General features: G+C 39.8%; 1 protein-coding gene across 1 annotated transcript in view; it reads right to left on the bottom strand.

Annotated features, from left to right (window-relative positions):
- LOC124859569 (bcl-2-like protein 11) overlaps positions 1 to 4111 on the bottom strand; it is a 40799-nt gene extending 36688 nt beyond the window's left edge. Inside the window, exons 1-2 of the mRNA XM_047352451.1 lie at positions 3799 to 4111; positions 1303 to 1712 (exon numbers count right to left, since the gene is read on the bottom strand). Of these exons, the coding sequence (XP_047208407.1) occupies positions 1303 to 1712; positions 3799 to 3812 (424 nt within the window). The 5' untranslated portion in view covers positions 3813 to 4111. The remainder of the gene's footprint in view (positions 1 to 1302; positions 1713 to 3798) is intronic.
- Between the last annotated feature and the right edge of the window lie 8127 nt (positions 4112 to 12238).

Raw genomic sequence — 12238 nt, 5'->3', positions numbered from 1 at the left:
TTGACAGGAGACTTGAAAGATTTTGTATAAAAGTGATGTACTTTAATCATGTCCAAAGTTGGTTTGGGCAGCATTAGAAAATCAGGAGTGCATATAGTATGTTTCTGTCTGCATTTATTGGATATTTCTTAATGAGCCAACAGGGTGAGATGAGCCAAGTATTAGTTAGTAAACAAAAATATGTAAAATCATGAATGTAACTCACTAATCTCAAAGAGTAGTAAATACATTGGTGGAGATCCATTCATCCCTCAGGTGCAAGTTTCCAACAGACAAAATAGCAGGACTGTTCCTGAGAATTTTTTATCTGTTTAGTAACACTATGAGCCCCTCAAAACCTTTGATGAAGAAGCACTAGAGAAGCAGGTGTTAGGCTTCTGTTTGGTTTCATATTTTGCCACACACCCACACAGAAACTGCAGCCAGTGACAGCAGTCCGTATTGCATAGTCAGGTCTTTAACTTTCACGTGCAAAACAGTTTTGTTTTTTTTTGTCAACAATTGCCATCTCTAAACCAAATAAATACAATTTAAAGAGGGTTTAAAAAAAACTGTTTCAGGCCTTACCAAATGAATGAAAGGCAGTTCTGAGAATTTCACACTTTTTGGTTGGTCTAATATATCATTGATATTTATTTTCACAACAAATCCTTCTTAAACATTTTGATAAGAATTTGGTTCGTTCAAACGTTATCATTCATTATGTCTGATATGCAGATCGGAAAGGCTAATTTTCATATGGATTGCACTGTAAATGAATATATGAACTCAGTAAAAGTTTAGAAGTGTTATAAGACTTGTGGTTGAGAAAGTTTCTGTATTGGAGCAAGAATTAAAGTTTGCGTCCAGCTTTAGCTAGTTTAGCGGAAGTGCTAATGCTAAAGTCAGTCTTGCTTTAGCAAGCTCAGATTTTAAACCATGAGGTAGCCCATGCAATTGAATGGCACATCTTAACTGTGAATGTCAGTTAGAAGGTTTAAATATTAGCGTGTTAGAGTCCATTTAAAAAGTACATTACTAATACACTAACATCTGTTGCCTCTCTGTCAAAACAGTTATTATTTTGTTCTGTTTTTACAAGGGAGGGCAAACCAGGTGAGCAAAAAAGGTCCTCAAAAGTGAGATTTAGGGTCAGTTTACTTCTCCAATTTTGACCCACATATTGCTATTTCAGCCTTTCCTACTTCCATTTTGTACTAATGTACGCATTGCATTTACATGCTTTATTATAATGGAAAATGCAATGCCTAAAATTTAATTATCCCCAAAATTCCTTTTTGCAGTGCACTTATGTTTGCTCACCGTGCAGCCTGAGTCCACCGTGCTCCACAGCCATTCGCTGCAGGGCGTGGTTCATCACCTGGCCGGTGGGGCTGGCAGTCTGCGTGGCTTTGTCAGCCGTCACAGGGTGCGGGGAGAGCGGGGAGCTCGGCAGCGAGTCGCAGTCAAAGGAGAAGTATCCGCTGGATGAGCGGCGGGGAGGGCGGAAAATCGACCTTCTCCGAAATACCTCTAAACTGGCCGGATTTATGGAGCAGGGGTGCGAATCCGAATCCGGCTCCTCTCCTCCTCCGGCCGTGACGCCCGGCTGCTGCGCTCCGCTCCGCTGTCTGTGCTTCGAGGAACGTGGTGTTCGCGCTGAGAATGCTGGATCTCCTCCGGTCCCCTCCGCTGGCGTTACTTCGGTCGAGCCATCGCGCAGATTTGGCGGTCTGTTGGATGAACAGAGCGTCACCGTGAGCGTGGGCTTTCATCCCTCTGCTCCGCTAAAACAGCCTCTCTGCGTCTGTGCTGCGTCTGGAGCTGCAGCTGCGCAGCGCAACTGCTGTGTCACAACTGGACTTTGTTCTGCGATTCCTTATTTTTAGAAATGCGGAATTACAGCAAATTTACACCATATTTATTTAATAGTACACTGACATTTCTAGTGTCTTAATAGGAGAAGTCAGTGTTCCACCTGTGGGTCTGTATGGCTTATTTTAGTCAATGTCCACAGCACCCGTTTCCCACAGAATATTTTTCCTGCACAGGCGGTAAAGCCCAGTTTCCTGTCCAAACTGACGTCCAGCGGGTGCCTATTGTTTATCATAAATTGCTGATTATGGCAAGTCTTTGTTTAATTTTTGCTGGGGAGTAAACCCAAATCCGACATGTAGGAAGCGGCTGGGGTGACTTAAACTGCGTCACTGCCTGCACAGCCTGAGACAAACCTACCTCAAGAGACAACTCTGGAAACTTTTTATGGGATCCTGCGACAGTAACCTCAGAATGAATTGATTAAAAACCAAAAAGTGTAGCAAAATGCAACTGCGCTCAGAAAAATCGAATTAAAAAATGATTTAAAAGCTTTATAGATCCTTCTCTGGTTCAGATTATCTCTAACATATAAAGCAATTGTGGGTTTTTTTTTTAGCACCAACTCCTCATATTCCGCGCAGATACGAGTTTAAAAACTGTTGCTTTTTACGCATGCAGAAACGGCTACCGCATTTGGCCTGGACGCGACACTTGTTCTTCTGGTGGAAAAATTATAAGAAATGTACAAATCCCACGGGGTGTTTTGCGTGAATCCGAACACGAGGCGGAACTGGAAAGTGAAATAGCAACTCAATCGCTCGGGCAGCCGTTGCCAACAGAGAGAGAGAGAGAGAGAGAGAGAGAGAGCCATCGGGAGAGGAAAAACAGAGGAAAGGGAAGCAAACCAAGCGAACGTGTGATGAAATGTAGAAGGAAATCCGTCGAGATTGCTCTATAACGCCATCACCGTATCCGTAAAATTGAGTTTGATACATATTTTTGTATCAGCTGGGTAAAAAAACGACATTTCAGATAGCACCATAAACAGCTTGCGACATTAAGAGAAATATACTGAAGCCGGGCGATCATACGGAAGTTGCAAAGCTTCTGGATTTTGCTTCAGTGTGTGTGCGCCTCCCACAGGACAAGTGAGCAAGTATGAACGTGCAGGTATTGCGATTGATGCGCAAATGCAATTGTAAACGATCGCTGATTGCCCGTTATCACCAGACCTAATTGCACAAACAAGGACTAGTGCACATCTTTTTATTTTAATCCCTGGGCACTTCCTAGATTGCCTGAAGTCGTTGACCTCGGTCACAGCACTGCAAACCGAAGGCACAAAGAAATGCTTATTTAGGAATAATCTGTAGAAATGTCTATTATTCCAGAAGGGAAAACATGCAGTTGTTGCGCAAAAGTCCTTTACGTCATACCGCAGACTAATACTTCTCTAAAAAGGAAGACAGCGCTTGCTCTGTTCAGCAAATAAAGCACAGTTTACACTCATAGGGGCCAATATTGGTATCATTTAGACCTATAAACAAAATCCTTTACCCCGGATGCAACCCGATCTGCGCCTGAGGGGTCAATAAATAAGTGGAGCTGAAGCGCATCGTTCAGAAACAGTCGGCGTAGAGGATCACTGTTATACATCCCATCTGTCATGTTAAATAAGGAACCCTTTTCTTTAACTATTCACTCAAATATTTTAGTAACTAATGTGTAATACACTACGGATTATAGGGTTATTTGGCATGTTAAACTACTTGGCGAAACTGCAGTGTCATCTCACAGTAAGGCAAATATTAAACTATAAATGCATATATGTATTACTGATTTTCTGCATCAAATAAAACAATGACGAACCGTAGACCCGGATAAGTGCGCGAGATTGCAGCGCATTTACCAAAAAGCCGGTGTGAAGCGCGGCGGCTCATTATTCCAATTAAACAGCATGACAAACAACCACTCACTGCTCGCTCATGTTGCTAAACCTACCTTGAAGAGTGCATGTCAATGACACATCACAGCAATCTTTCAGTTAATGCGGTGACAACTTGGCTCCAACTCCAAAAAGAAAAGAAAATTAGGTAGGACTTCCAATATGGTCCACCAATCCAAAGTGACAACAATAAATTCCAAAAAAAAAGAACTAAATACGTGGAGGAGAAATAAGTGAATAAAACGAGTAAATTCCAGAGTTAGTAAGGAAAAATTACTCCAAAGTGGTTCAATAGTCCGAGTGGAAACTCTACCGGAGGAGGTAAACAAACTTCAGCCTGCCCTTTGTTGCTGTGATGTTTCCTTTCCGCTGTCCTTGTAGCTATAAGAAAGTAACTGCACTGTTCTCTGTATTAATCTGAGTATACTCCGCCCCATTGAGTGACGCACTAGGTTTAAATCTGGCTCATAGGCTGTACACCATCGCCACCTGGCGATCAGACGAACCATCTGTGCATAGAATAGAATAGAATAGAATAGAATAGAATAGAATAGAATAGAATAGAATAGAATAGAATAGAATAGAATAGAATAGAATAGAATCGAGGGAACTAAAAATGTATCAGCAGATCGCACACAAACATTTAATAGAGCACAAAGCAAAAAGTAAAATTAAAATGAGTAAGAAAAAAGAATCTCCACGTATTAAAATTAAATGGTAAAAGTCTATGAAAACTAACAGCCACATAATCAAACAGTATGATAAGAATATGCAAAGATCTGTTTCGATTTACTTCTGTGAGAACGGAGATCCTAAAACTGCCAGGGATTATGGAATACAGTATTTTCACTTTTTTTACAATCCAAACCTCAATGTTTTTTTCTGAATTTTGTCTAATACACCTAATGAACATGAAAGTAGTGCTTTGTGACGTGGAAGGGTAGCGGTACATGTTTTGTATACAAATAAAGATCAGAGAAGTGTTAGCCTCCATGAGCCAGCTCTTTGCAGAACCATCTGTTGCTTCAGTAACAGCTACTAGGATTTTGTGGTATGTGTCCACCATCTTTGCACATCTAGAGAGTGAAATATATTTTTGCCCATCGTTCTTTTTAAAATAGCTCAATCTCAGTCAGATTGGATGGAGTGCACAATGTTATTGTCAGTTTTGGTGGACATCTATGTCTTGGGAGGTTTGCAGTTGTGTCATATATTTTCATTTTTGAAAGATAGTTTTAACAGTGCTCTGTGAGATGTTCAGAGCTTGGGATATTTTTTGTCATCCAATCCCGCTTTAGAGATCTTTACAACGTGCTGCTCAATTTGCTTTTTGATTTATCCACAATTTCTTGGAGAGTTGGGAGTCATTTTCAGTGATATTGAACAGTTTTGTCAAACAATGCTCCAGTCTGGAGAACTCTTTGGAGAACTCATTCCAAGATTTCCTCCACTAATCTTCTCACCGCTCCTCTGTCTGCTGTCCTGGATTGACTGTCTGGACTCCTCCAGAATTCCTCCATCACCACTCGCCTGCCTGTCCACCACCCAGTGCTCCGCCGTCATTCCCATCTTCCCATGGAAGAAAGAACGAAGGACCATACTTACATCTCTCACGTCACCCTGCCAACCTCAGCCACTGTGAGCACATTCACCTCATTCCTGGAACTCCACCATCTCTGAAAAACCATAAAAACCACCATCTCATTGATTCTAAAACATTACTTCTTTCAATAATTACTTTCTTCTCTTTCTCAGTGCTGTCCCAGACCCCACCCAATAAAACAACAACAAAAAAAACAACATATATTTCTATAAATAACCGTTTAAACCTTCCTTTGTTGTCCGAAGTTGTTGCCTGCACAAGTGTCTCACATAGCATCAACCAGACATCACCCCAGCACAATACTTGCCACCACCAATTGATAAAAGACCTGCAAAATGTTCAAATAGATGAAGGAGCCTCCTTGGTGAGTAAAGCAGACTAAAGCTCTTTTTGTTACAGTCACTCAGCTTGTGCACCAATCCAAGCTTTTCATTTAGTCTCACGTTCAGGCACTTGTCAAACTTTACAGTCTTTACATCAAACCTGCTGGTGTGCAGTGGAGATGGAGATCCCGTGGTAGAATCAGTTACAGCACTTAAAGTCCATGGATTTCCAAATCACTATTGAAATAAAAAAATAAAATGATTACTTGTCTTTAAAAATAAGTTTCTATATAGAGATTTAGATCAACAGGGCTTTTGTAAGGTATTCCTAATCTTAGAGCTCACTCCATGCCTTAAAATTACATTATGAATAGGCATAGCAAAAATACCAGGCACAAAACTAACTAATTGTTTACTAACTGAAATATCAAAATCATTTGTAACTTCTTTACCACAAAGACTGCTGAATATTGATATTGAGATGTAAAGTCTTTTAGAAAAACTGACCATTTAAGCACCACTGCTGAAATGAAAGTAGACAAATCCAATATTTTCACAGTAATGAATCATTTCAAGAGCAGTGATGAAACTACAATCACATTTATGAAGACAGACATCGGCCCACTTTTGTTTAGAAGAAAGAGCATTTCAGAAACGTTTTTTTCTAGTCAGGCTGTGCTTCTTCTGGTGGGATGTTTTTTTCTGCATTAAGGATTCTGGATGTCACAGGAAGGTGTTTCTAGGAAGCAGGCAAAGTAAATGGTGCTTCAGAGACCAAAAAATCTGTGACTTGTCTTGACTGGGGCTGGAACTATGGGTTACTGATTGGGGCTGATGCTCTGTCTTCCTAGTGCTAGGGCCCTAACTGAGGCTGGGACTTAGGTAAGGGCTTTTTCTGGAATGGGAGCCTTGATTGGGGCATGAGCTCTTACAAGATGCCACAGTGCCTTTTGTCCTACTTACATGTCCACCAGTTGACTGAAGGTGATGGGAGTTAGCTGGACTGACCAACATAGGCTGGCCTCTTCTTCTGGTTTCTATTATAGGTCTACTCTGTGCTGGCTCCAGCTTTTGTCCAAATAGTTATGCGCTGGTATGTTAATTTCTTTCACATGCACAAAACTTTTCAGATACTTTTATGAATCCTTTTTGCAAATAGCTTGAAAAATCCAGAATGAATAAATTACGGTCCAGGTTTGTGCTTATCCCAGGATTTTTATGAAAGAATAGTATGTTAGAGTACACTACAACACAACCCTGTCAGTTTCACACTCTGCAAATAATTTTATTTCCAAAGTTACAATGAGTATGCAGGTCATAATTGGCTGATGCCATAATGCATTATTGAGATGGGTATGAATAATGTTTGACCTAACATTTTTTTTATTCAGATGTACATAAAAACAGAACAATCTCTCAGCTCCTATCAGAAACAAACTTCTTGACTGAATGAAAATAATTTCAAATCTAAATCTGGTTGGCGTATGCCTAATTTTGGCCGTAACTGTATACTCTAAACAAGATTAGGGTCACACTAAACAGGTGCTTAATTAAAACTTAAAATAACCCACTAACATTAGTTCAAGAGGTTAAAAAAGAAACATCAAACTAAACAAAGACTCCAAGCCAGGGGTCTTTCTGCATTGAGTTTGCATGTTCTCCCCGTGCATGTGTAGGTGTTCTCCATGTACCTCCTAGTTCCTCCTACAGTCCAAAAACCTGAATGTTAGGTTAATTGGTCTCTCAACATTGCCCGTAGGTATGAATGAGTGTGAGCATTGTTGTTTGTCCTGTGTGTGTCTGTGTTGCCCTGGGATGGACTGGCGACCTGTCCAGGGTGTACCTTGCCTCCTGCCCATAGACTGCTGGAGATAGGCACCAGCTCCCCCGTGACGCACTATGGAAGAAGCGGTAGAAAATGACTGACTGACATTTATATTTATTTTAACCAATTTGTCATGCCATAAAAAAGCTAAAGGTATGTGCTATTAGGTAGTATAAAGCTAAGTGTGCAATTCTCAAGAATCAAAGAGTCTAAGTCAGTAGTTAACCTTTACACATTTTTTTTTTTTTTTTGAAGTCTCAGCAATGGTTTGGCAATGCAATGTAGTACATCAGTAAAGGGGTAGAAAGAAATGTTGCTGTTACTTACTGCGTGTCGTTTTTTGCATTTCACAGCACGGAATGATTCAGTAATGCTGATGCAGAGCTTCTTTTCATCATCTCTCTAAAAGCAACAAGAGGATCAGATCCACAGAACTCCAATAGCTGGAAGGTTTAAGGACAAAGACAGGAGTCACACACATACACATACAGATCAATACAGATGGACGAGAGTGAGGTGATCAATAACATTTGCATTCAATCAATACCAGTCAGTGTCTTAGAGTGTGAGAAAATGTTTCTGAAAGTAGATACTGCTTCTGTCTTCACTGTTTATTTCAGTGCATGATTAGTTTTAGTAATCTAGTTTCTCTAAAACTAATCATGCACTGTCCAGTTGTCATTGCTGTCCAGTTAAAATGTTAAATGCTTAGTGAAACAATATATATTTAATACTTCTGCTAAAAACTCGTAACTGGCAGAAGTAAAAAAAAAAAAATCTAAATAAATAAGCACGGTGATGCAATTGTTCGCACTTCTGCCTTGCAACAAGAAGGTTCTGGGATGAAATTCTGGGCTGGGGTCTTTCTGCATGGGTTCTCCCCAGGTACTCCAGCTTTCTCCCACAGTCCAAAACCATGACTGTTAAGTTAATTGGTCTATCAAAATTACCTATTGGAATGAGTGTGTGTGTGTGTGTGGTTATTTGTCCTGTGTGCCTATGTCTTGTAAACAGGCCTTTTGAATTACTTTGTTGCTCATAATATCAGGATTTTTTTCAGAGCGTTGCAGCACTCTGGAAACGAGCTAAAACTGTTCTTTTCAATGTTTTTATGACAAGCTGTTTTTTTTTTTTGCATTCATGAGACATTTCCCAGCACAAATACACAGGCATTTAGTAGTTTGAGAACAAAATACATTTTACAGAAGCCTTATTGGAAATAAGAAAGAGTAGTTGTCTTGCAATCAGAAGGTTGTGGGTTTGATTCCAGTTTCCTCCTGCCATATGCACTTAACCTCAAGTTGCCTACCGATCTGCGTATCGGTGTATGAATGTTTGAGCATTAGTGAGTGCGATTGGGTGAATGTGGCTTTAGTGTAAAGTGCTTTGAGTGGTCTGCATGACTGGAAAAGTGCTATATAAGTTCAATCCATTTATCATTTAATAATATTGATGTCTGTGGTAGCCCAATCTCCCTTAAGCATATTTACTTCAACAGCCAAACAACTATTGGAGCCACTTGAAAATCTATACCCTGCAGAGTTTTATGGCATGATTTAGCTACTCCTGGGGGAGTTTAAGGGTAATTACAGATTACTCACTACAGTAGACGCCATTATAAACAGTAGAGCATAAAGAGTTGTAAATTTCACTGTTGTGCCAAGATAAGGATTTGTTTGCTGCTGGATGATACTGATGGCCAAAGTTCAGCTGTGCTTCAATAAATCAGACAAAAGGTGACACATATTCCCCAGATCAGTAAACATTTTTACACACACTGTGGTGTTACACCTAAATATTAGATCTCTTTTTAGATACATGTTAACAGCCACACCCAGTAGTGGGTAATAAACACATTAAAGGTTTTTAGTGTTGCGATTACCCTCAAAGCTCTAAATGTAAGGCGTCAGGAGTGGCTGGATTCCAGCTTTTTGACCCAAGTGTAAATGAATTACATTTTTAATTAAGTACATGATCTTTCTGGTCATTTTTTGGAAAGCAAGCAAAACAAGTGAAAAATAACCAGAGATAAATGCGTAGAAAAGGTCAGTTGTATATTAAAAACAGATAAGTCAGGTTACTGTCAATCTGCAAAACAACACCACAGCTTCTGAAACATATCAGGGTATAAAACAATATTATCAAACCTCAGTCACATCCATGGAAGCCTTTTCGTACACTTAGAACAGGAAGGACAACCTCCACTCTCAGACATTGGCAGATTTTAGTATGGACAATATAGCTCATTGCCATTGGGTGTACCACAAGACAAAAACAAAATAAAAGAAACCATGCATTGTTTTTGTAATTTGCAAGAAGACAATGTCTTTGTCGCAAGAAGACAATGCATTTTCTATTGGCTATTAGCATGTCCAAATAATAGTATTGGGCTCCCCCTGTAGGAAGCTCAGTATTAGCACTTTAGGAAAATACCACTGTACAACATGGGTGGCTAACAATGCTGAAGTTGGTATTTTATTTACACTTCATGTTTCTGTGCATTTATTCATAGGTCAGAATTTTAATGTTGTGACTGATCAATCTGAGCTGAATATATACAGTAGTCTTTAAAACACAGTCTGAGATTTGTGAAACCTTTATTCAAGCAGTTCCAGTGCTTGACATTGATGTGTGGGAATGAAAAACCTAATACACCAACTAGTCTAACCTGGACTGAATGATAGAAACTTTATAGCACAGTTTGAGATTTTTGAAAGCTTTTTTTTCAGAGTGGGTTTCATGAGCTGAGGGGAAATCTTTTTGGTCCTGTGTGGGGCAGCAGGACTGGGACACCCAGGATACCAGTCATGCAAGAATCACAAGTGCTCTATAAATTTCCCCATAAGAAACAATAAAAGTACCTTTCTGTGGACTTTATCTGGAATTTGAATGTGGCTGATTGTCCTTCAAACGTACACTATGCCTGAGCATTATCACGACATGTATCGTGTTAACTTGTCAGTCTCACTTATCAGTCTCTCAGTCTGTATTTATGTAGCCCTTTTTCCAACTGGTGTGTACATTGATCAAAATGAACATTTTATACATTAAATATGCAAATTTACTTAAAAATCTTAAAGTTACTGAAATTATTTGAGCTTTGTGATATGGTGCATTATCCTAGCAACCAGAAGATGGGTACACTGTGGTCATAAAGCCATGGACAAGGTCAGCAACAATATTTAGAAAGGCTGTTGCATTTAGATAATACGGAATTGTTACCAAGGAGCCCCAAATGTGCCAAAATCCTCACATTACATCGGCACCTGTAGCCTTTCCAAAGAACTTAAATCTTCTGCCCAATTCTGAAGCTCATTTTGAACTTCAGCAAGTTGTCTTCACCACGTCTAGATGCCGAAGACATAATCTATACCTCAGAGTCCACTCTATTCTCCACTCAAGCCTGCAAGACATCAATTTCATCATCTAAACTTCCTGCTTGCTGTGGGCTACTAGGACTTTCTGCAGACCTAGGCATGCAGCCCAGACTTTGCTGCCTGTGCAAACTGTCCACACCAAAAAAAATAATTTTTAAAGAGTGGCACAGAACACACCACAGATAAAGAAAACAGGTCAGATCCAGATCATTAGTAAAAGAAAAACGGCAATGAAGCCTGTTGAAAAAGCAGCCCTAGCGGAAATGTGCTGTTTGTGTCGTTGGATTACCAGGAGCCTGAACTGTTGATTCCAGACAGGATGGATGCATGCGTTCATGTTGTTTACACCGAATTCTGACCCTTCCATCTGAATGTCGCAGCTGAAATAGAGACTCATTGGACCAGGCAGAGTCTTTCAACAGTGTAAATGTAACCTCAGTTTTCTGTTGTTAGCTGAAAGGAGTGGCACCCAGTGTGGTCTTCTGTTGCTGTTGCCCTTCTACTTCAGGGTTAATATGCTTTGCATTCACAGATGGTATTCTGCATACCTTGACTGTTACAAGTGATTATTACTACTTCTGCCTTTCTATCATTCTTAACTAGTTTGCCCAATCTCTTCTGACATCAAAAGGCATTTTCCTCTAAACACAGCTGTTAACAATCCCTAACGATTAATATTGCAGGTTGGTCTATTAAATTGGCCCTATAGTGGATTATATATTTCGTTATAGGCTGGATCCGTTTAGAATGTGTCTTGGGGTAACATTGGTTGCGTTTTGACAGGATATTGTTTGCTCTTCATAAGGACAATATGCAACATACTGATTTGTGTGTTTTTGTTTTTAATGCCATAATTAGGTACAAAAACTTTAAAGAATACCACCCAATGAGGGCTTAATGAAAATGCAAGAAAACTGTTGTGATCTTCACTTTTTTTAAAGTGATTTCTATGTCAAAAGTTTTACTTTAACTGTATAACAGTGGCTTTAAATGGTGGTCGACAAAGGTTAGGGTAATGTCTAAGGAATGCATCATCTCAAAAGAGAGTCCTCATGGGGATGCAAAGAGAAATATGTATTTGTTTGTGTGTGTATGTGTGTGTGCTTCTAGCAGATATTGACTGCTAGCCATTTGGTACTAATGGAAAGCACTATGCATTTCTTTTGCATTGAAGCATGACACCCTCACCCCTAGTAAGACAATACTGACCACCTGGTCCACACCAATACTGTGTATATTTGTGTGTGAATGTGCCCACAATGTAGGCTGGCTGTAATGTGAGAGGTCAGGACACAATAGCACTGTGACTCTGAGGACGTAACACCATGCTGAGAAAGGTCACAGCTAAGTGACAAAAAGGCTCCACAC

This window comes from Girardinichthys multiradiatus, chromosome 22 (assembly GCF_021462225.1).
Source record: "Girardinichthys multiradiatus isolate DD_20200921_A chromosome 22, DD_fGirMul_XY1, whole genome shotgun sequence".
In the NCBI taxonomy this organism is placed as follows: Eukaryota; Metazoa; Chordata; class Actinopteri; order Cyprinodontiformes; family Goodeidae; genus Girardinichthys; species Girardinichthys multiradiatus.
Note: the sequence above shows the minus strand (reverse complement) of the source record. Positions and strands in the feature narration are given on the sequence as shown.